The following is a 25,513-nucleotide window of genomic DNA, read 5'->3' as shown; positions in this document are numbered from 1 at the left end:
AATCTAACTTTTTTGACATATTATAAGAACGTCTAATCTGTAATTTGATGCCTTTTGGAGATTTTTCCATCTTTCCTTGGCTTCGTTATGCACATTAACCACTTCCCGCCCGGCCTATGGCCGATTTACGTCCGGGAAGTGGTTATGAAATCCTGACAGGACGTTCTAGAACGTCCTGCAGGATTTCATGCCGCGCGCGCCCGTGGGGGCGCGCATCGCGGCGATCGGTGATGCGGGGTGTCAGTCTGACACCCTGCATCTCCGATCTCGGTAAAGAGCCTCCGGCGGAGACTCTTTACCACGTGATCAGCCGTGTCCAACCACGGCTGATCACGATGTAAACAGGAAGAGCCGTCGATGGCTCTTCCTCACTCGCGTCTGACAGACGCGAGTAGAGGATAGCCGATCGGCGGCTCTCCTGACAGGGGGGGTTAGCGCTGATTGTTTATCAGCGCAGCCCCCCCTCGGATCGCCACCCTGGAGCACCAGGGATGCCCACCCTGGAGCACCAGGGTGGGCAAAAAAAAAAAAAAATGGCAAAAAAAAAAAAAGTCTAAAAAAAAAGTCTAAAAAAAAAAAGCATAAAGAAAAAAGATGCCAGTCAGTGCCCACAAATGGGCACTGACTGGCAACCTGGCAAAAATAAGTGCTGCCACCCCAGTGTCCATCAGCGCCACCCCAGTGTCCATCAGCGCCACCCCAGTGTCCATCAGTGCCACCCCACAGTGCCCATCCATGCCCAGTGCCCACCTATCAGTGCCCATCTGTGCCACCCATAAGTATCCATCAGTGCCGCCCATCTGTGCCGCTTATGAGTGCCCATCTGTGCCGCCCATGAGTGCCCAGTGCCGCCTATGTGTGCCCATCAGTGCCGCCTATGTGTGCCCATCAGTGCCGCCTATGTGTGCCCATCAGTGCCGCCTATGTGTGCCCATCAGTGCCGCCTATGTGTGCCCATCAGTGCCGCCTATGTGTGCCCATCAGTGCCGCCTATGTGTGCCCATCAGTGTCGCATACCAGCGCCGTTAATCAGTGCCACCTCATCTGTGCCCGTCAGTACTACCTCATCGATGTCCATCAGTGCCATCTCATCGGTGCCCATTAGTGCCGCCATATCAGTGCCCGTAATTGAAAGAGAACTTATTTACAAAAAAATTAACAGAAAAAAATAAAAACGTAATTTTTTTTCCACATTTTCAGCCTTTTTTTAGTTGTTGCGCAAAAAAAAAAAATTGCAGAGGTGATCGAATACCACCAAAAGAAAGCTCTATTTGTGGGGAAAAAAGGACGCCAATTTTGTTTGGGTACAGTGTAGCATGACCGCGCAATTGCCATTCAAAGTGCGACAGTGCTGAAAGCTGAAAATTGGCTTGGGCGGGAAGCTGCGTAAGTACCTGGTATGGAAGTGGTTAAAGGAACACTAAAGGCAAACTTTTTTTTCTTTTTAACCACTTCCCGCCCGGCCTATGGCCGATTTACGTCCGGGAAGTGGTTATGAAATCCTGACAGGACGTTCCAGAACGTCCTGCAGGATTTCATGCCGCGCGCGCCCGTGGGGGCGCGCATCGCGGCGATCGGTGATGCGGGGTGTCAGTCTGACACCCTGCATCTCCGATCTCGGTAAAGAGCCTCCGGCGGAGACTCTTTACCACGTGATCAGCCGTGTCCAACCACGGCTGATCACGATGTAAACAGGAAGAGCCGCCGATGGCTCTTCCTCACTCGCGTCTGACAGACGCGAGGAGAGGATAGCCGATCGGCGGCTCTCCTGACAGGGGGGGTTAGCGCTGATTGTTTATCAGCGCAGCCCCCCCTCGGATCGCCACACTGGACCACCAGGGATGCCCACCCTGGAGCACCAGGGTGGGCAAAAAAAAAAATGACAAAAAAAAAAAATGACAGAAAAAAAAAAAAAAAAAAGCATAAAGAAAAAAAAAAGATGCCAGTCAGTGCCCACAAATGGGCACTGACTGGCAACCTGGCAAAAATCAGTGCTGCCACCCCAGTGTCCATCAGCGCCACCCCAGTGTCCATCAGCGCCACCCCAGTGTCCATCAGTGCCACCCCAGTGCCACCCCACAGTGCCCATCCATGCCCAGTGCCCACCTATCAGTGCCCATCTGTGCCACCCATAAGTATCCATCAGTGCCGCCCATGAGTGCCCATCTGTGCCGCCTATGAGTGCCCAGTGCCGCCCATGAGTGCCCATCAGTGCCGCCTATGTGTGCCCATCAGTGCCGCCTATGTGTGCCCATCAGTGCCGCCTATGTGTGCCCATCAGTGCCGCCTATGTGTGCCCATCAGTGTCGCATACCAGCGCCGCCAATCAGTGCCACCTCATCTGTGCCCGTCAGTACTACCTCATCGATGTCCATCAGTGCCATCTCATCGGTGCCCATTAGTGCCGCCATATCAGTGCCCGTAATTGAAAGAGAAAACTTATTTACAAAAAAATTAACAGAAAAAAATAAAAACGTAATTTTTTTTCCAAATTTTCAGCCTTTTTTTAGTTGTTGCGCAAAAAAAAAAAATCGCAGAGGTGATCGAATACCACCAAAAGAAAGCTCTATTTGTGGGGAAAAAAGGACGCCAATTTTGTTTGGGTACAGTGTAGCATGACCGCGCAATTGCCATTCAAAGTGCGACAGTGCTGAAAGCTGAAAATTGGCTTGGGCGGGAAGCTGCGTAAGTACCTGGTATGGAAGTGGTTAAATAACAAACATGTTATACTTGCCTCCACTGTGCAGCTCGTTTTGCACAGTGTGTACCCTAACCCTGTCTTCTGGGGGCCATCGGTGGCTGTTTTGGCTCCTCCTCGCAAAAGCTCTCCACCTTCATGCAAGCTTGCATGGTGGAAAGCTTTTGCGAGTGCGCTCCTGTGATACAGCGGCGGGCACAGCCGCCGACTGTATCACTCGGCCCCGCCCCCTGGCGTGCCGCGTCATCCGCTGTGATTGACAGCAACGCCTGCCAATGGCGTCTAGCCAATCAACGGCCAGGCTGGGAACCGAAGAGGATCGCGTGGACGTGCGCGGGACTTTCGAGGGGTCAGGTAAGTAAAACGGGGGTTCCGGTACCGTCGGATGTTTGTTCACCTTAATGCATAGGATTCATTAAGGTGAAAAACATTTACATTTACAACCCCTTTAATACAAATTTTTACCTGGGGTGCCCAAACTTTCGATACCCACTGTATTAATTCAGCCTTGCTGTATAGCCAGGTGGGCAATATCAGTATTGAGAACCTTTAGCTCTGCAACGTCCTCTAAATTGGGGGTTCTCAACTCCTGTCCTCAGGACCCACTAACAGGCCAGGTTTTAAGTATTACTTTGGGGAGATGCAGACTAGAATGCTGCAATTACTGAGCAGGAAATTGTATCAACTGTGATGTATTTCAGTTATCTTGCAAACTCAATGACTACTCTAGTATTAACACTTTAGTTTGTCATAATGGTATTGTGTGTTCTTAAATCAACGCGTTTCTCTTTTCGGCTTCTTCAGAATGGATGAGAAAATAAGCAGTGGTAGCTGAACATACAGGAAAGAATAACCCAAATATGTATATTGAGTAACAAAATACAATAAATAGGAAGTAAACACTTCTGTCAACAAAAACAATTAAATGACAACCTGCAAGACAAAGGCATAATGGGCTAGTATGCAAAGCATACTAGCTCATTGTGAATTACTTGCCTGAAATCGAAGCCCCCGCAGCAGCCCTCGTTCGCCTCCTCCAACGCCGCCATGATACCTGGAGTGACTTCCGGGTATCGCTGCTCCGGCGCTGTGACTGGCCGGAGCAGCCATGATGTCACTTCCGCGCGTGCCGCCACCAACGGTATGATGCAGTTAGCGGCACGCTCAGTGCGCCGTATACATCGGTGCTGCAATTTTGTGCAAATATCTCCTAAACCTTTTAGGTTTGGGGGATATTTCTTGCACTTTCTTGCCTTAATCTAGGCTTACCTGTAGGTTAGTGGTTGTAAAGGGTTTACAACCACTTTAATGGCCAGATTCAAGTAGGGCGCCGCATCTTTACGCTACGCCGCCTTAAGTCAGAGAGGCAAGTACTGTATTCACAAAGTACTTGCCTCCTAACTTACGTCGGCGTAAATGTGGCCGGCGTAAGCGCGCCTAATTCAAATGAGAATGGGGGCATGTTTTATGTAATGTACTCGTGACCTGACGTGATTGACGTTTTTTATGAACGGCGCATGCGCCATCCGTGTACATATCCCAGTGTGCATTGCTCCAAAGTACGCCGCAAGGACGTATTGGTTTCACATTTCGACGCGTGAACGACGTCCATACTTAACATTGACTAGGCCAGCTATTTGATGGAATAACTTTACGCCAGAAGACGCCATACGTAAATGGCGTATCTTTACTGCAACAGGCGCACGTACGTTCGTGAATCCGCATATCTAGGGATTTACATATTCTACGCCGAACTCAACGGAAGCGCCACCTAGCGTCCAGCCTAAATATTGCACCCTAAGATACGACGGCGCAGGCTGTCGTATCTTAGCTAGGTTTAAGTGCATCTCGGTTTGAGAATACAGGTAAACTTACGACGGCGCAGATTCAGAGTTACGGCGGCGTATCTACTGATACGCCGGTGTAAATCTTTCTGAATCCAGCTATAAGTCTTATATTCCAAGTCAAATATTGGATTGTAACAGACACCTTACATGTGTGCATAGAAGGCATGGGGAGTAGCACTCAGGCTTTACCCCCTTTTATGACATGCAGGGAACTATGGGAAGTATTCATTTTCAGCAGATGCATCCCTATCCGTTATCAGTGATTTGCCAATAGAAAAAAAAAAGATGGCACCAAAAAACTCATGCATGTGATTTTCATAGGTCATGTGACTTTTCTACCAAAGCGTTCTTCTGCTTCTAAACTCCTGTTTTAGTATTTGGCCCTGCCTGACACACCACTTTGTATGTGAAAAGTCCCGACCAGACCGTTCTTAGTGCGTATTTATTCCTTTGGCTGGTCCATACTGTTGCTGTCCCCAGACATCCAGAGGGGCTGTGAACTTGATGCAATAAATGAGGCCACTGCTGCATGCATACACGGTACTTTAAATTATTCTCATTTTAAAGGTAGTTCATACCAGCCCAACAGGTTGTATTTGGCAGCACTGCCCAAGGCTTAGACATGCAAATGTGCCTTATTTGCTATTGAACTGTGCTGGTTTGTGCTAATAAAGTATGACCTATTGAATTTTTACACAGTATTGCTGCCACACACATAGGTAATAGACTGTGATGTAAAAAAGAGAGCCAATAGTTAGAGCAAGCACTGCAATGCTTTGTATAATGCAGCACACATACACTGTGCACACCACAGAGATCACATTAATGGCACCCACTGGTGTGGATAGCCCCTTAAAATTTCCAAACCAACAGCTAAATATTTTGTTGGAATTCTTATGTGAGCTGCCAACCCATTTGCAACTCTGTTCGGTCTTCTTTTATGATTCAGACAGTCCTGCCACTGTTCATACGGGTATGTGCTTGCCCTGTGCAATCATGCTAAAAATCCAGCCGTAAATTCCTGTGTGTTTTCCAGCTTTATTCTTTGTGTTCAGAGTCAGAAATATTAAAGTGGAGGTCCACACGAAAAGTGAACCTCTGCTTTTCGCAACCCCCCCCCCCTTCCGGTGTCACATTTAGCATTTTTCAGGGGGGGTGCAGATACCTGTTTAAACCCCCCCCCCCCCGGTGTCTTCTGGGAAACACACTGGTCCCAGGAGACAGCGGGGACCAGTGAGGACTCTCAGCAGGGGTCAAGTCCTGGGGGAAAAAGTGTGGGAACTCCCACCCAAGATCCACTCCACTCAAATCCTGTGATAACTTGTGGCAGACCTCCGCAATGTCTCCTGGGATCAATGACAAAAGCTCCCAGGAGACATTGCGGCATCGAGGAAGTGACGGAATACCCGCACACTACCCGATGAATCCATATCCATATACAGGAAGCGGCCAGTAACATAAAGGATTACTAAGGTTCGCCTGCCCCTGACAGTGACTCGAGCTGGGCATCGCCGTTTAGTGAAGGATTGGCTCGGCTGCTCTAGTCCTGCAAAGGGAACTGCGTTCCTGCTGTGAAAAAAGTGCAGGAACTCCGTTCCCACGCGTTCCCGCAGGACTTGAGCCCTGACTCTCAGCACGACTCGCGCATGCGCAGTAGGAAACCAGGAAGTGAAGCCGCAACACTTCACTTTCTGATTCCCTTACCGAGGATGGCAGCGGGGGTAGCAGAGAGTCAAGCGATTGCTTGGCTTTAGCTGCCGACATCGCGGGCACCCTGGATGTGTGTGTGTGTGTGTGTGTGTGTGTGTGTGTATATATATATATATTTATATTATATTCTCTCTCATACATGCATACAATTTTTTTTTTTTCTTTTAAATTAATATTTAATACAGAATGCTTCCTAGTTCCTACCTAGACACCATGCAACTATGTATGGGCTATATGTGCAGAATAGGGGTAGATCCTTTGACTAAGCTGTATGTAGTTTGTAAACATTGTTGAACTGCAGAAACTCAATTGCAGTCGGTTTACAATGTGGCAGTAAAGCTGTAAAGTTCTGCATTGACTGTCACTACCTGCTAACTGCATGTGGTAAATATGAAATCTTTATCTGACCAAAAAGAGAGCAATAGTCTTGAATATACTGTAGTTTAGTGTAAAACATGTGTGTGTGTGTGTGTATATATATATGTATATAGTGTGTGTGTGTGTGTGTGTGTGTGTGTGTGTATATGTGTAATACATATATATATATATATGTGTGTGTATATATATATATATATATATATATATATATATATATATATATATATATATATATATATATATATATATATATATATATATAGTGTATGTGTCTCTCTCTTTATTTATTTATTTATTTATCTCAATATACATGTAAAACATGGATATATTTTTTTTTTTTTTTTCATGTAATCTTTTGGAACATTAAGTTCCCCATTGAATTAAAGGGAAAAATAACTGCCTGTATTGTTGGTATCTGTGCTTCATGTTCTTATACAGTCTTCTATCATTTTAGGTGAAATCCGTAAAAACGGGCTCTGTCTTTTGGACGATATGCTGCTGTTTGTCTTATTTTTACATGGTAAGTTCATGCCAGATGCTTTTTATTTATTTTTTTTTTCTGTTGTCCAACAATGCCCCTTTAAAATGGTAGTATGCAAAATGGTTTGAGCTTTGTGATCAGGGTAGATTTGATTTAACTCAAGTCAATTTTAAATCACTAGTAAAAAGGCTTGAGTTATATCAACTTGATTTAAATCATAATTTTTAAAGAGCATTTGTCCTGCAGCGGCCATTCCTCTGACCCGCTATTGACTCACCCCTGACGCCTCTGCACTGAGAACTGAGTGATCAAACACCACTGATCGATTGGTTCTCCCCGTCACTCTAAACAGATAGTGGTGACTGTCAGTCCCCAGCTCTCTGCTCTGCCCTTCCAGCACTCACTAGAGCGCTGGGCTGTGAAGGGAGCGGCTTGCCCAGTCTCAAGCTGGCTCGCTGAGAGGCTGAGCCAGCTGCAGATCCAGGCATCTGGGTACATTTTGACTGTAAAGTCGCGATCGATCCAGTGCCTGAACCGCCTGAGTGATGTCAGTGGACAGCTGACTTTAGCCCGCTGTCGGCTGAAGACGAGTCAAAGGAGTTCAGAATGAACAGCACCAATGGTGCCGTATGTCTCCTTTAACATGATGGTCCTACCCCCATTTATGACTATCGTGTTGAATTTGTAATTTTTCCAATATTGGACATACCTGTTCCAAGGGGGTGGTCCCTTCTAAGCTAAAGGGGTGCATTTGTAATGTTCATAGCAATTTTTTTAGCCGATTCTAGGATTATGCATTAGTAAAATGTTTGTTTACAAATTTTTAGTTAGCACCTTAAAAGTATATTTCCAAAAAGCTTTTCATCATCATTCTGTACTTGGGATGTGGCACTGTGGAATTGTATGCTAGACGAACTTCCACGTTGCCACCCAATGGCTTTTTAGGCTTGTTTAATACCAGGGGTTTCCAAACTTTCTAAACAAATGGGCACTTTGCTGTTCTTCAGACTTTAAGGGGGCTGGACAAGGGCTAGTGGGAGTAAACAATGCCCTATCTTTGGTGTCAGTGGAGGAATAGTGCCCCATTGTTGGTATCCTTGGAAGAATTGTGCCCTTTAGCTGGTGTCAGTGGGAGGAATAGTGGACCATCGTTGGTATCAATGGAAGGAATTGTGTGCCCCGTTGTTTGTGTCAACGGGAGGAACAGTGCCCCCACTATTGGTATCAGTGACTGTAATTTTGCCCCATTGTTGGTCTTGGTAGATAAAATAATAGTGCCCGAAGGACCCGATAAAGGCAATCAAAGAGTGGCAGTTTGAAGCCCACTGATTTATGCATTCAGAATTCATGGCTAGGTGTATTTCGTCTTCAGTTGACCTACATTGAGTGAGTTCTGCACTCCCATAGACTTGTATAGGAATGCATAATCTGTTCTAAAAAAACAGAAGTCCATCGACACAAGCCCTTAGGGTGTTTTAAACCATTCTGTAGATTTCAACTTCCCACTTAACGGTTTTCATTCATAGGCCAGGTAAAGGGATTGAGTTGTATTGTAACTGCAATTTTATTGTCTGTTTTTTCTTTGTGTCTTCTAGGTGTCTGCCTGGGGTGGCTATGTGTTTATTATCAATCTTATTCCACTTCATGTGTTTGTGTTGCTTTTGATGCAGCGTTACAGCAAGAGAGTCTACATAGGTAAGCAGCTACAAGTGCAAAGATTTTCCACATGGTTATTTCCCTTGAAAAAAATTCCCTCTCTAAGTTGAATAGCAGAAATTTTCTTTCTGTCAGTTACCTTTACAAAATGCCATTGTTGGTACGTGTTTTGTTGCAGTCAGCTAGATAAAAAAAAAAAGAATTACTTTACTGTGCTGCAGTGCTTCAAAGAAGGATTCAATGAAATCCATTACCCACTCATTAGGTTTCCACAGTCACTCTACACAATGTCAGCTGTGACTACATGTCGTGTCTTTCCCTATACCAGCCCACCCATGACTATACCTTGTCAGTCAGTGCTCCCCCCCATCCGACCGTTATTAAAACCCGAAATTGTTATGTGGCAGTGTTCCGGGCCTCTATCTTCATGTGTGCCACTACTTCTTGATATGGAGGTTTTAGCTGCTGGAATATCTGTCCTCTACAACTTGAGACCGGCCCACTTGTCAGCCTAATTTTTGGTGATTTAAGACCATCTCCTGTTCATTTAAAACGATTCTGATGTAAATTGATTTTAAAGTAATACTAAAGGTAAAGTTTATTTTTTGTGTCCCCATAGCAAGCCACTTGCTACGTGGGCACTCGTGCATTCTCGCTCTCAAGCCCCACTCTATATCCATAAGATACAGAGTGTAGCTCAGCCAGGCTCCCTCCTTTGCTGGCGGTGATTGACAGCAGTGGGAAGCAATGGCTCCCATGACTGTATCTGAGTCAATGAGGAGGGAGAGAGGCAGAAGAGCAGCTGTTCTTGTGCACATTGCTGGATTGAGATTGGGCTTGGGTAAGTATAAGGGGAGAGCTGCGCTCTGAAGATTTTTTCATAGGATGCATGAAGTAAAAAAAATAAAAAACTTCAGCCTTTAAAACTACTTTAAAATGGATGTAAACCAGAATTTTATTTTATTTTTTTGCTGTCACAATGTAGAGTAAAAGATTTCCTATCATCTGTAATAAGTGAAATTAGTGCAGCGCAAAACTTGAAAAAAAATATATATGTGATGCTGGTATATAACCAGCAAATTTAACAGTCCAAATATATGAATTCAGAATAATGGCCCAAAGTCCATAATGTCGAAAAAATAGATGAAATAGATATCCACCACGTGATAAACCACCGCACTTAACGTGATCCCTCCACCGTTAGGAATGGCTACTCTCACCTTCATGCGTGGACCACTGAATTAACAAATGGTCAATTAGGCAGGTCTCACAATAAACGGGAACCAGGCTGATGTATTAGATCCTCATTTAGGCAACCATACCGCATGGGACAGGTACATAGAAAAAGATATCACAGACTAAGTGCTCTCTGTTGCAATAGGTAAAATTTATTCACACAAGAATATAGAGGTCAGGCTACTCACATTTGGCCAGACTCAAAACGGCATGTAGTACAATCATAGACAGATGTAGACAGCTGAAGAGCGACGTGATGTACAGGCTCCTAAACCCCCGGACGCGTTGCGTTATATCAACTTCTTCAGCGGGGAAGCCCCGCCCCCGCTGAGGAAGTTGATATAACGCAACGCGTCCGGGGGTTTAGGAGCCTGTACATCACGTCGCTCTTCAGCCGTCTACATCTGTCTATGATTGTACTACATGCCGTTTTGAGTCTGGCCAAATGTGAGTAGCCTGACCTCTATATTCTTGTGTGAATAAATTTTACCTATTGCAACAGAGAGCACTTAGTCTGTGATATCTTTTTCTATGTACCTGTCCCATGCGGTATGGTTGCCTAAATGAGGATCTAATACATCAGCCTGGTTCCTGTTTATTGTGAGACCTGCCTAATTGACCATTTGTTAATTCAGTGGTCCACGCATGAAGGTGAGAGTAGCCATTCCTAACGGTGGAGGGATCACGTTAAGTGCGGTGGTTTTTCTTTATCGTACATCACGGGACACAGAGCGGCATATTCATTACTATGTGGGTTATATGGAGTACCTTCAGGTGATGGACACTGGCAATCTCAAACAGGAAATGCCCCTCCCTATATAACCCCCTCCCATAGGAGGAGTACCTCAGTTTTTACGCCAGTGTCTTAGGTGTTGGTCATGGTTTAGCTCGCCTCCACATCCTTGGGATTAGGTGGGCTAACCGGTTCTGTCCAAAGGCCTCAGCGCTAAAGTGGTCAGTAACCGGACCCCAAACCAAAGGGGTATAGCCCATAATGCTTTTCTTTTTAGAGAGCTGGACCCTGGGCCCAGAACTTAGAAACCTTTGGGGGCCTAATGTTTCTGTTGCCAGAGTGCTATATGGGCCCAGGACAGTGGATCCTTCATAGGAACCCAGGGCCTGAAGGTCAATGCCCCACGGAGATGGGGGAAGATTGGGCCTCTTGCTTTGCAAAGTCCTGCGGCATGGAGCAGGTAAGTGAGGGGAAGCTTGCGGAACTTGGTTCTTAGCAGGTTTTTCTGGGGGGTTCACAGGGGACATGCCTAAAGTTATGCGCTGCATCTGGCAAAGTAAGTCACATGTCTTAAAGATAGAATGGCTCTGTGTATTCCCCATAAAAGGTGAACTCCCTGGTAGTATTGCAACATTGAGAAAGAAGCCTGTGTGTGTGTGTGTGTGTAAAGAGAGCTGTGCTTACCTGCAAAGCCTCCAGGCGATTGCTGCCATGGTTTTTCCTCCTAGCCTGGAGACGGGGATAAACTGCCTCCTCGTGTGGTCTCCTTACCCCCACCCCCCCCCCCCCCCGCCGGCGGGCGCGCGGGCGTCCCCGTGATATGGGCGCAATTTCGCGCCGTTAGCTGAGGGGGGAAGGGCGGGCCAGCATGTTAAAGGAAGGGGCGGCCCTTCCATTTGTTCCCAGCTCAGTGTATGCTGGAAACTGAGAGAGGAAGAGACCAGAGCGGCAGCACGGGGCGCCGAGGACACACAGTGGCCAAAACAGATATTACAGTCTTCAATAAGACTGTCCTGGAGCCTAGAGTTAGGCTGTTCTTTTCTATCTCAGCAGTTTTTTGGCAATACTACTAAGGGGGACAGAATGTTTTTTCTCTCGTGGGTTTGAAAAAAAAAAAAAAAAAAAAAAACCTTAAAGGGAAAGAAGGCATTTTTTATCCCCCAAACGGGTTTTTGGGCAATAACTATTTATAGTTCCAAACACCGATAAGTTAGCGGGCGTACCTCGGTATTGTACCATGGCGTCTGGTTCAGAGGGTACAAGAGGTGGGGATTCCCCCAGAGAGTCTGAGGTCTCGGACAAAGTTATGCCGCTGCTTTCCCGAGAGGGAGCCTTGATGGGACCATCGGGATCTGGGGCTGGAGCTGGCACGGGTCAGTCCAACCCTAGGGTGGTCACGGACGAGGTACTGTCCACCTCCTTAAAGGAGATGGAAAAAAGAATGGAAAAGATGATAGCCAAAGGCTATGCGGGACAGAAAACGGAATAGATCTCCGTCGCCCGAGCGTGGACCCTCAGAGGAGGAGGTCCTTTCCGCAGGGGAATTGGACGACCTTATGGACAAGGACCAAGCAGGTTCGGGGATCGAGGATCCGGATACAGGGGAGTCTGGGGCAGCCTCCCAAGGGGAGAGCTGGTGGGTTCAAGCCTTAACGGACTTGGTCCATAGTGCATTCAACTTGCCAGTACCAGATCTCCAAGTATCGACTGTTTCAGCTTTGGGCTCACTAAAGGCGCCTCAAAACAACGCAGTTTTTCCGATCCATCCTCTGCTAGAGGAAGTTATGTTCCAAGATTGGACCAAGCCAGATAGAATCTTTTTACCACCTAAAAGATTCTCTGCCTTATATCCTATGGAAGATAAATTTTCCAAGAGATGGGCAACCCCGGCGGTGGACGCAGCCATCTCATGTGTTAACAAATCTTTAACCTGCCCTGTAGAAAACATACAGGTGTTCAAGGATCCGGTTGATAAACGCTTGGAAGCACTACTTAAAAGCAGGGGTAGAGGTATCGCAGGGACAGGCCGCTAGAGGCAAGAAGCAGTGGTTTCGCAAACCAGCAAAACCAGCCCCCAAGCCGACCTTATGAAGGGGCGCCCCCACCCACGAGGGTGGGGGGAAGGCTGCGTCTCTTTTCAGAGGTTTGGGAAGCCAGCATTCCCGACAGATGGGTACGGTCTTCCGTGGCTACGGGCTACAAACTAGACTTCCTAAAGTTTCCTCCTCCTCATTTCCAGGAGTCAAGGGTTCCAAACGATCCGGAGAAGGGAGCCGCATTAATGACGGCATTGAATCATCTACTCTCCCAGGAAGTAATAGTAGAGGTACCAGTCCTAGAACAAGGGCTGGGTTTCTACTCCAACCTATTCATCATCCCAAAGTCCAAAGGAGATGTCAGGCCAATTTTGGACCTAAAGATGGTAAATGCATACCTAAAGGTCCGCTCATTTCGGATGGAATCCGTGCGGTCAGCAGCTGCCACACTCCAGAATGACGACTTCATGGCATCCATAGACATAAAGGATGCCTACCTTCATGTTCCAATTTATCAGCCACATCAAAGATTTCTACGCTTTATGGTGGCTTCGCGTCATTTCCAATTCGTGGCGCTTCCCTTTGGGTTGGCTACGGCCCCCCGGGTGTTCACGAAGGTCCTAGCTCCAATCCTAGCCAGGCTAAGGATCCAAGGGGTCACGATCCTAGCGTACCTGGACGACCTCCTAGTCATAGATCACTCGTCTCCTGGCTTGGAACGAGCAGTGGCCCTCACGGTCCAGTACCTCGAGAGGTTCGGCTGGATCCTAAATCGAGAAAAGTCAGCATTCCAACCCACAAGGCAGTTGGAATATCTCGGCATGAGGTTAGACACAGAACAACAAAGGGTGTTTCTACCTCTGATAAAGGTCAAAGCCATCAAGGAATTAATCCTACTGGTTCTAAGCAAGAAAGAACCGACTATTCGCCCATATGTATGCGGTTACTAGGCAAGATGGTGGCCACATTCGAGGCGGTACCGTACGCCCAGAGCCACACTCGCATCCTGCAGGCAGCCATCCTGTCAGCATGGAGCAGGAGGCCACAGGCCTTGGATATCCCTTTGCCGCTCTCATCAAGAGTCCGACAAAGTCTGTGTTGGTGGTTAGACCCTCAGAATCTAGTGAAGGGGAAGTCTTTCAGCCCAGTGGCTTGGAAGATAGTAACCACAGATGCCAGCCTGACGGGCTGGGGAGCAATTTTGGATGGTTGCACTCGCCAGGGTACTTGGGCAAAGCCAGAGAGGCAGTTGCCCATCAACATCTTGGAGCTCAGAGCTGCTCGACTAGCCCTCAGGGCTTGGACGTCCAAATTGCAGGGGTTCCCGGTGAGAATTCAATCAGACAATGCCACGGCCGTGGCATACATAAATCACCAAGGGGGAACCAAGAGTCAAGCCACTCAGAGAGAGGTGAGCTTGATTCTCCTGTGGGCAGAGGCTCATGTGCCCTGCATATCGGCAATATTTATTCCAGGAGTGGACAACCTTCAGGTGGACTTCTTAAGTCGCCAGACTCTGTTGCCGGGGGAATGGTCTCTACATCCACAAATCTTTCAGGCACTCTGCCAAAGATGGGGAGTGCCGGACGTGGATGTCATGGCATCGAGACTCAACAAGAAGCTAGACAGGTTCATATCCCGCTCAAGGGATCCGATGGCCTGCGGAACCGATGCGCTGGTTTGCCCTTGGCATCAGTTCAAACTTCTTTGTTTTTCCCCCGCTCCAGTTATTACCCCGCCTGCTGCGCAGGATCAGGGTGGAGCACATACCAGTCATCCTGGTAGCTCCAGCATGGCCCAGAAGGGCATGGTATTCACTAATCCTGAAGATGGTAGTGGGAGACCCTTGGACTCTTCCTCTACGGCCAGACCTGCTATCGCAAGGTCCGATCCTCCACCCTGCCTTACGGCATCTAAATTTGATGGCCTGGAAGCTGAATCCCTGATTCTCAGGGGTAGAGGTCTGTCTCAAAAAGTAATCTCTACCCTAATCAGAGCCAGGAAACCGGTCTCTAGGGTGATTTATTACAGGGTCTGGAAGGCCTATGTAGGCTGGTGTGAGTCCAAGCGATGGCTTTCTCGCAAGTTTACCATCGATAGAGTATTAAGTTTTCTCCAGCTAGGAGTGGACAAAGGACTGGCATTAAGCACAATCAAAGGACAGATTTCAGCTTTGTCAGTGTGGTTTCAGCGGCCGCTGGCCACCCACGCGCTAGTTAAGACCTTCCTTCAAGGGGTCTTACGTATTAATCCTCCAGTTAAATCCCCGCTTTGTCCGTGGGATTTAAATCTTGTTCTGTCAAGTTTACAGAAACAACCTTTTGAGCCGTTGGCTGAAATTCCTTTGGTTTTACTGACAAGGAAGTTAGTATTTTTGGTCGCCATAGTTTCCGCCAGAAGAGTATCGGAACTGGCAGCCTTATCCTGTAAGGAACCATATCTTATTTTACATAAGGACAAGGTCGTTCTCCGCCCTCATCCTTCCTTCCTACCGAAGGTTATATCCAGTTTTCATCTAAACCAGGATTTGGTATTACCATCCTTCTTTCCTAAACCTACTTCCAGAAAGGAAGGGTTGCTGCATACCTTGGATATTGTCAGGGCCATGAAGGCCTATCTTAAAGCTACAGAGAAGATCCGGAAAACAGATGTGTTGTTCATTTTACCGGATGGGCCCAAGAAGGGGCAGGCAGCTGCAAAATCCACCATCTCGAGGTGGATTAAACAGTTAATCACTCAGGCCTACGGCTTGAAGGGGTTGCCTCCTCCGTTATCATTAAAGGCTCATTCTACCAGGGCCATGGGCGCCTCCTGGGCAGCACACCACCAGATCTCTATGGCTCAAGTTTGCAAGGCGGCAACCTGGTCTTCTGTCCACACGTTTACAAAATTCTACCAGTTGGACGTAAGAAGGAATACTGATACAGCCTTTGGGCAGGCAGTGCTGCAGGCTGCAGTTTGAGACCCTCGGATTCCGGGGGGCTCCCCTTTGAGTTAAATTTAAAATTATTTTTTCTCAACTAAGTTGGATTTATTATGATTTGAGTATATCTCTAAATTAAATCCTTTTGTCTTTGGAAGATGTTCTCCCTCCCCTCATTGTAAGCATTGCTTTGGGACATCCCACATAGTAATGAATATGCCGCTCTGTGTCCCGTGATGTACGATAAAGAAAGAGATTTTTAATACAGCTTACCTGTAAAATCTTTTTCTTGGAGTACATCACGGGACACAGAGCTCCCACCCCTCTTATGGGGACCATTTTGGGAGGCATACTGCTTGCTACAAAACTGAGGTACTCCTCCTATGGGAGGGGGTTATATAGGGAGGGGCATTTCCTGTTTGAGATTGCCAGTGTCCATCACCTGAAGGTACTCCATATAACCCACATAGTAATGAATATGCCGCTCTGTGTCCCGTGATGTACTCCAAGAAAAAGATTTTACAGGTAAGCTGTATTAAAAATCTCTTTATCACGTGGTGGATATCTATTTCATCAATTTTTTCGACATTATGGACTTTGGACCATTATTCTGAATTCATATATTTGGACTGTTAAATTTGCTGGTTATATACCAGCATCACATATATATATTTTTTCAAGTTTTGCGCTGCACTAATTTCACTTATTATCGTATCTCCCTGGATTTTTGCGATTATTCCGTAGTGTTCAGCTGGCATTGCTGGTGATCCGAACCCAGTGGGTCTGTCACTTAATTTAGTATTTATTTTTTGATCTATACATTTGCGCTGAATGCACTTTTGTTTTATATATTTTCCTATCATCTGTGCCCAGTCTTGACACAGTTAATCCAGCTCTGAGCAAGCCTCTTTTATTGTTCAGTGAGATAAAACGGACTAACAGAGAAAAACCTTAGTCCGTTCTGCCCCCTTGCTGTGAATGACAGGTTATTTGCAGATCTCATGCACTAGCTTGGAGACGGGCATTATTTTTTAATTCCCCCCCCCCCTCCTTTTCTGAAGTCATGTGGTTACTTTTCTGGATTTTGACTGAATGTTAGTGATCATAGAAGAATCTAGTGTAAGGAATGCACAGGACAAAATGCATGTTGACAAGGGGAGTGTAGAGGAGGGCAGCGGCAGCAGTCTACTGACATCACGACTCCACCCATCGAGCTCCAGACAACAGATCCACCCACAGAATCTGCAGTTTTTCAGCTCTTGGAACAGACAGAGGGGAAACATTTGACAGGCAAGGATTCATGCAGGAGACATGTATATCCTTATAGATCAGCACTATGGCAGTAGTTTAGAAAGGATAAGAGTGGGTTTACTTCCACTTTAAGGTACATCTTGCATTTGTTGCAAGCTTGTTGTTCCAAATTCCCTTCCAAAAAGACACACTTGGCTTGATTACTTGGTAGCACATTTCCCCCCCCCCCTCCTTGAATGTTTTTCTAGAATGTTAAAGCGGAGGTTCACCCAAAAACACAACTTTATACCATCCAAACTAGCATACTAGCATCAGCTACAGTATGCCTTTTTTTTTGCACTGTCCTTACGGTTTAATCCGTAACTTTAGTTTCAGACACCCGCGGGGAGTAGGCGTTCCTATAAAGAGTGGACCATGATTGACGGCCGGCTATGGCGCGTCACACGTTCCGAAAATAGCCAGAGTAGGACTCGGCTCTTCACGGCGCTATACAGCGCCTGCGCACAGACTAGGAGCTGACTGCGCAGGCGCCGTATATATGTCCGCGTCCTATTTCGGCTTTTTTCGGAAGGCATGACGCGCCATAGCTGGACGTCAATCATGTACCCCTCTTCATAGGAACGCCCATTTCCCAGCCGGAGTCTGAAACTAAAGTTACGGATTAAACCGTAAGTACAGCGCAAAAAAAAGGCATACTGTAGCTTACGCTAGTATGCTCGTTTGTATGGTAGATAAAGGAATTTTTTTTTTTTTAGGGTGAACCCCCGCTTTAACTAGCATCATGAATGCTAGCATTAACTCTGGTGCTGAAAATGCCGGATGCACTTGGCGAAAATAAAAAATAAAAATGTGTTTGTGTGTGTGTATATACACACGCGCACACACGTATCTACATACACACAACCTTTTATTTTTTTTAAACTAATATCAATTTAAATTAATATGAATTTGTTTTTATTATTGGCACCTTCAGCGCAAGAAAAGCTCAAGAATAATGCATCCTTAGAAATTCTATGTATAGCTTCACACTGGTCTGTTGCACTTCCATTGTGTTAAAAATCTTGCTGCATTTTTGGTCAGTTAAAAAAACGCACCTCCCCGTTGAAATGCATTGAAAATTAAGCAATGCACCGTGTTATGTTTTTCATGTGTTTTTTTTGAGTCAAACAACCCATGAAAAAATCACGTTATAAGCACAGTAAAATTGTGGTAAAACACATGCGTTTTGGTGCCTTTTCTCATCAGCAAAATGCAGCCAACACCATTATCAGCTGATTTTTCGGTGCATTGCTAATGAATGCCATTCTGTACCCTTACATCTCTTGTTTTATGCCAAGAGTGTGAAATTGCCCCTAGCTGGTACCTCAATTGGAGTCCACCTAGAACTGAAATATAGGTTGTAGCTAAAGTTGACTTTTAAATCGTATGGGGGAATTTTAGGATGGTAGCACAGTGGGAAAAGGAGTAAAATCTGTAGAATTTTAATTCCTTTAGAATGTACAGTGATTAAAACAGAGGCAGTAATTGTACAAGCAAAGTGCAGTTGAAGAATGGTATTGGGTGTTCATCTTTGCAATTACTGGAACGTCAACAACCTAGCATTTCATTGCTTTCTAAATGGAACTTTCACATTTCATCATTTTGTGGTATTGGGTTCTTTAGAAATGGTTGTTTCTTGTCCGCTATAGATTGGAGAGATGTTGGTATTGTGTTAGGGGAAATAAGGGACCTCCTATATGGCAAGTTTAGAATTCAGTTGATTTCCTGCTCCCATTTTTTTTTCTTCTCGATTTTTAAACAGTAGCTCACATTGACATAGCTGACCTATGAGATTAAATCGCTTTACAGATGTGATTGTCTTTATATTTTTTTCACTAGTTTATCAGACTTCTCTCTCAAAAAACCCTGTGACTGTAAAAATGACTATAGAAATACATCATGCTTGCTATTTTCTGCTTGCATACCCTGTTTCCCCAAAAATAAGACCTACCCTGAAAATAAGACCTAGCGTTATTTTCCAGGAGGGATGCAATATAAGCCCTACCCCGAAAATAAGCCCTAGTTGTAAATGCTTGTAAAATCCTGTAATCCACTCTATTACAGTATTATATGATGTACAATGTGTGTGTTTCTGAAATATAAATGCGGGAAAGAGAGCTCCGGCGGGTCACAGAAGCGCAGAATGGCGCTATAACAAAGGTATTTGGCACAATTATATTACATACAGGAACACACACATTGTACATTATATAATACTGTAATAGAGTGGATTGTAGGTTTTTACAATCATTTTAACTCGGATCACACTGGGAATTCCTGGCAGGCAGGGAGGGAGAGGGGGAGAGAAGACAGCACATTACATGGTAAGACCTACCCCAAAAATAAGCCCTACTGTGTCTTTTGTTGGCATAATTAATATAAGACCCGGGCTTATTTTCGGGGAAACACGGTACTTTGTTGCCCATGCAGGTTTGCTATACGTTTTTGTTGCTGTGGTTTTTGAAAATGTAAATGCTTCAAAAATGTATTTAGAACATTTCTGTAAGTGACATTACTGCTAGATACTGATCTTCACAAGATGCTTCATGTTAATGGATCGAATCTACATGGTAGTGTCGCTCCTCGAGCACAAAAGGGTTGCTGTAATTGGATATGTTGAGGGCTGCAACTAACGATTATTTTCATAATCGATTAGTTGGCCGATTATTGTTTCGATCGGATAATAGCCTTAACAAAAAAAAAAAATTGCATTTTAAAAATTTCTTTGGCCAATTTGTTGGGCAGATTACAAAACACAAATTGCCGCAAAAACACATTACATGCTTTTCTGCAGCTTCTCCATTGAAGTATATTGAACCAAAAAAACAAAATAGCACTGTTTTGCTTTAAAAAGTCCTTGCCCTTTCCAAATACGCAGCAGCTGTTGTAATCGATTAATTTCATAATCGATTAGTTGTTGATTAATCGATTAGTTGTTTCGGCCCTAGATATGTTGTTCTGAACTAGATTTTTAACATATGATCATCTCTCTGACTTTGTAATATGTCTCTTGTTGTTCTTGACACAACCTGCATTGAGGCAAGGCTGGGGCTTGTATTGGTGGGTAAAAGGCTACCAGTTCATATTTGTCTCTTAGGGTCCTTTCACACTAGCGGACCGTTCGTCCGCTCATTACAAGTCCGTTAACGGACTTGTAATGAATCCCTATGGGAACGCGTCCGTTAGCGGATGGAGAATCCGCTAGCGTCCGCGTCAGTCGGGATCCGCTTTTCCGAACGGAAGAAACCCTATTTTTCTTCCGTTCGGCGGAACGGACCGGATGCAGACGGACAGACGGTCCGTCTGCATCCGGTCCCCCATAGGGGACAGCGGAGCAGAGACAGGGCGGTCCCTGCACTGTGTGCGGGGACCGCCCTATCCGCCGACAGCTGAGCGGGGATCCCCGCGGACACACGGAGCGGACCCAGAAACGGTCCGCTCCGTGTGAAAGAGCCCGAAGGCCGCCATGGCCATTTCAGATGTTTGATGGGATTCAGATCAGGGCTCATAGAAGGCTACTTCAATGTAGTCTGGTGTTTTTGCTTTTAGCCATTCGTAGGCACTTTTTAGCTGTGTCTTGTGTCCTTATCCTATTGAAGTACCTATGACAATGATGGCGAACCTTGGCACCCCAGATTTTTTTAAACCACATTTCCCATGATGCTCCACTACACTGCAGAGTGCTTGAGCATCATGGGGAAATGCCAATGTTTGCCATCACTGACCTATGACCTTGGGGTGAGGCAGAGCTTTCAGGCACTGGTCAGTACGTTTTGCCCCAAACTTCCTTCATGATTTTGACATTTCATTATACTCTGTGCAGATTTTAGCCACCCTGTGCTAGATGCAGCCCCAAAACAGTGCTTCCTCCATGTTTAACTCATAGAGCCGATGTGACTTGCCACAAACTCCAGTTTTGTTTTGCGTTTCGACAGTGGAATCATCTGGGGTGCTCGGCTTTAGAGCCCACTCTCTCAAAAAGCAGCAGATGTGCGATCACGCTCTAATATACCTTGACCTTGGAGTTCAGTTGGTAGACAGAGCCAAGGGTATACAATTATCTTTCTGTTCAATCCAGGATCTGTTTTTCTCTTGCAGCCATGTCTCGAGCAGTTGGCTATACTCCTACAGATATTAATTGCAAGTGCAACCAAAGTCAAAGCAACATTAAGCTGCTTGGAGATGTTCTTGTAGCCTTTGGCATGCTGGTTTAATCTTTTCTTTCTGATCTTCTTGGACAACTGTCTCCTTTGCATGCTCTGTTCCATATTCAGTGTGGTGCACACAATGATACAAAATGGCAGACTTTCTAGAATTAAATAGGCTGGCTGATTACAAGATTGAGACATGATACAACTGACAGAAAATGGTTTGAAATCTCATATTCGCATTTTTTTTTTTTTTTTTCTATGGTTAACGACAAATCGGTCCAGTCCATTTCAGAACATCTTTGTAGAATAAGCAATAATTTAACATTTTGCCCACTCTTTGCTTTGTGACGTACCAAAGGCAATGAAACAGTTGATCTTAATGTCATCCACTTTTCAGGAGGAATGAAGCATTGTTTCAAGAAGTTTTAGGGGTACAAAGAAATGTGTCCACATTTGCATCAGGAAAGGGGGCAGCAGCTCTACAAGTCAGGCATGGAACGATGCAGCATTGAGCTGAATTAAAGGGGAAGTAAACCCTGATGGGTTTTACTTCCTCTTTATTCCCCTGCTAAGTAAAAGCATAATGGGCTAGTATGCATCGCACACTAGCCCATTACGTGACGCTTACCTGCAAACAAAGTCTGCGATGTTTCCGCTGGTGGAAACATCCCTCTTCCGGGGCCGCGGACTCCAGCACTGTGACTGGCAGGAGTGGCATGACATCACTCCTGAGCAAGGGGCGATGGTCACAGCACAAGCCCTATAGAAACGGCACAATCATGCCTTTACTGAAGCGTGCATGCGCCAATGACGTTGGCGTATATGGTAAATATCTCCTAAACCGTGCAGGTTTAGGAGATCTTTCCAGTACAGGTAAGACTTGTTATAGGCTTTCCTGTAGGGAAAAGTGGTCTGTAAGGGTTTACAACCACTGTAATGGCAGAATTGCCAGCTTAAAATAAAAGGGTTAGGAGTGTGAAAGAAGAAAAATAATGCAGCCACCATACCTAGTAACCGGTAAACTTTAATGCTATCAATTTGTTCTTGAGTTTAGATATGCTTTTAAGATCTCTGGTCTGGACATGGGAACTTTAAATTTAGTTGACATTCCTAAGTACAGTCCTACATCCATTCTTTTCATTTGTAAGGTAGCTGAAATGTGGTGTAGTAACCTTTACAGTCATTTACTATGTGTTTTTTACTTGCCCTCTACATTCCTACAACATTGGCTGACTGCATAAGTTGTATATTGTAGACTAAAGTAAGATTGTACCGGATCAGGGGAGCAAAACGTTTTCCTTCTTCAGATCTGCTCAGCTGTGACATACTGACATGATGAAGAATTGCCTGCAATAGAAAGAAAATTCTAACTTCACCTGGCATCAGCAATTAGGGAAAGTATTTTAAGACCAAGTTTTATTTCTTCTAAAATTTAGATTTATTCATTTAGTGGAGTAGTTCATCTTCAGACGGGTTGGATAAGCCCAACTATAGCTGGAGCTGGTGGCTAATGAACATTTTGACCTGTAAACTCTATGCTTGTAGATCTTGACAACCTGCTCAGTTAAAGTACATGGTGTACTTGTACAGCATTCAGATTGTTTTTTTTTTTTTTTTTTAACTACAAATCTTAGACCGATAATGACATGTTTATAAAAGAGAATTGAGGGTATTTGTTATGTCGTGGTCTAGACTTGCTCCTTAGTATAGCTTTTCTCAACCTTTTTTACCCTGTAGGAACCCTGATAAACATTTTACCTTCAACTCATGGTATATGGAGTGTGGTGTAGAATCTTTTTTATCATAAGAAACTTAAGGCATGCCATGTTAAATTCACACTCTTGAGCTCTATACCAGGGGTCGCCAAACTATTCAAACAAAGGGCCAATTTTCTGTTTTTCAGACTCTGGACTGGATTGTGGCTGGTGGTTGTCGAAAATGTCCAGCATTATTGAGAATACGCATGGCCTTTAGGCTTGGTGGTCAGTAGGAGGAGTAGTGCTCTATTATTGGTACTAGTAGTAGTGCCCCATCATTGATGTTCGAGGAAGGAGTAATGCCCTGATCATTAGTGTCAGTGGCAAGAATTATGCCCCACTGTTGGTGTCAGTTGGAGACATTGGGCCCCATTGTTGGTGTCAATAGAAGGAATGGTTCCCCATCATTTGATTATCAGTGAAAGAAACGGTGCCCTATTGTTGGTGTCAGTAAGAGGAATCGTGCCCTATCATTGATATAAGAGGAAGTAATAATGCCCAGTCATTAGTGTAATTGAAAATAATTATGCCCCACTGTTGGTGTCAGTGGAAGAAACGGGACTCCATTGTGTCAGTGGGAGGAATAATGCCCCATCATTGGTGTCAGTGACAGGAATTATGCCTCACCGTTGGTGTCAGGGGGAAGAATAGGGCACCATATTATTGGGCGGAGTAGTGCCCCCAAGGGCCAGATAAAGGCTGGCAAAGGGCTAAATCTGGCCCTCGGCCGCAGCTTAGAGTCCACTGCTCTATTAATTTTCTGTAATAATTTTAAAATGAAAAGCATAATAGTAACAGATGGTTAAAATGTTAACCAACATTGGTGGTCACTGTAAGGAAGATCAGTTTGCCAGTGCTCGCTACTACTCAAGGAATCCTGGTTGAGAGGGTTCAGTGTATCTGTTTATTCAAAGTATACTGTGTGGCCCAAATAGCACTTGAAAGTGGTGTTCCAGGGAAAAAAAAAAAACTTAGTCTTAAACAGTTGACCACCCCACCACCTTGTTTTTGTATTTTTTTTTCCTGTGACTTCCATCCTATGTCGCCGTGGCGAGGTACATCACTTCCGTTTTATCTGGCCCAGGCTCCCTGGACAGGTAAGCTTTGGTATTTGTAGCTGCTGACTTAAAAAAAAAAAAAAAATCCCCAGGCTGGAACTCTGCTTTTTTTTTTTTTTTTTTTTTTTCCTTCCCCCCTTTCCCCCCTGGAAAGGGACCTTGGCTTGGCGTACTTACCAAGTAAGAAGTACCTGCTGACACCAGTGATCTTTATCTGTAAGGGGGGTATTCTGTCCTGTGACTACAAGTAAGGGGAGCTTTATTTCCAGTGTCCATCAGGGTAATGTCACATGAGCTGTAAGCATAGTAATTATTAGCAGGGGTTCCCTGAGACCTGAAAGTTATTAATGTTAAAGGCTGGTAAGGCCAAAACAGCTAATTGATCAACAGCTAATTGATCAACAGCTAATTGATCAACAGCTAATTGATCAACAGCTAATTGATCAACAGCTAATTGATCAACAACTAATTGATCAACAACTAATTGATCAACAACTAATTGATCAACAACTAATTGATCAACAACTAATTGATCAACAACTAATTGATCAACAACTAATTGATCAACAACTAATTGATCAACAACTAATTGATCAACAACTAATTGATCAACAACTAATTGATCAACAACTAATTGATCAACAACTAATTGATCAACAACTAATTGATCAACAACTAATTGATCAACAACTAATTGATCAACAACTAATTGATCAACAACTAATTGATCAACAACTAATTGATCAACAACTAATTGATCAACAACTAATTGATCAACAACTAATTGATCAACAACTAATTGATCAACAACTAATTGATCAACAACTAATTGATCAACAACTAATTGATCAACAACTAATTGATCAACAACTAATTGATCAACAACTAATTGATCAACAACTAATTGATCAACAACTAATTGATCAACAACTAATCGATTAATTGGCCAGCCGGTCAGTTGGCCTGCATGCAGAATGCCTTATTTGTTTACATATCAGGAAATGCAGTGCAGCACACATACAGCTCAGTACACCATCTATACATGTCATTAAGTGCCTGAGAACTTGTGGACGTGAGAGCAATGCCTCACGGGACATGTAGTCCTGGGCAGGAAGTGAGTGGTTGGTTCTAAAGGCAGAATTGTATTTTATTTGCTATAGGGGCACTCTATACTATAAAAGGAAAATCTAATGCTCCTGCATCAGCTGTTCTGCCACTCTCCACAGGTCAGGGGAAACCCCAAAAAACTCCCAAAAGAAAAAAGAACAGAGGGAGCACCAGCCTAGCACATTACCTTTGCGACACTTTAATATTGCAAAAAGTTAAAAACAAACAGATGGTGAAGTCAAGCAAATTGTATAAACCCACCATCCAGCAAGATCCGCTGGCCAGTAATAACAGTTGTAGGATGTTGAATCCAAAGAAAGCTGATGCGTTTCAAGAGGTGTCCCCTCTTCAGAGCTCAGATATTTTTTTTTGGAAGGAAGGAAGACCTGGTTTTTGTATGGCTAGCATAAGTGATGGATTGCACAGGTAGCTTTTTATCAAGCCTCCTGCCT

General features: G+C 44.8%; 1 protein-coding gene across 1 annotated transcript in view; it reads left to right on the top strand.

The window, feature by feature from the left end:
• STT3B (STT3 oligosaccharyltransferase complex catalytic subunit B) overlaps nt 1–25,513 on the top strand; it is a 190,091-nt gene that overhangs the window by 103,830 nt on the left and 60,748 nt on the right. The window contains exons 4-5 of the mRNA XM_040353087.1: nt 7,088–7,153; nt 8,710–8,809. Coding sequence (XP_040209021.1) covers nt 7,088–7,153; nt 8,710–8,809 — 166 coding nt within the window. The remainder of the gene's footprint in view (nt 1–7,087; nt 7,154–8,709; nt 8,810–25,513) is intronic.

Source organism: Rana temporaria, chromosome 5 (genome assembly GCF_905171775.1).
Source record: "Rana temporaria chromosome 5, aRanTem1.1, whole genome shotgun sequence".
Lineage (NCBI taxonomy): Eukaryota > Metazoa > Chordata > Amphibia > Anura > Ranidae > Rana > Rana temporaria.
The sequence above is the reverse complement of the archived record's forward strand: the minus strand, read 5'-3'. Positions and strand labels throughout refer to the sequence as shown.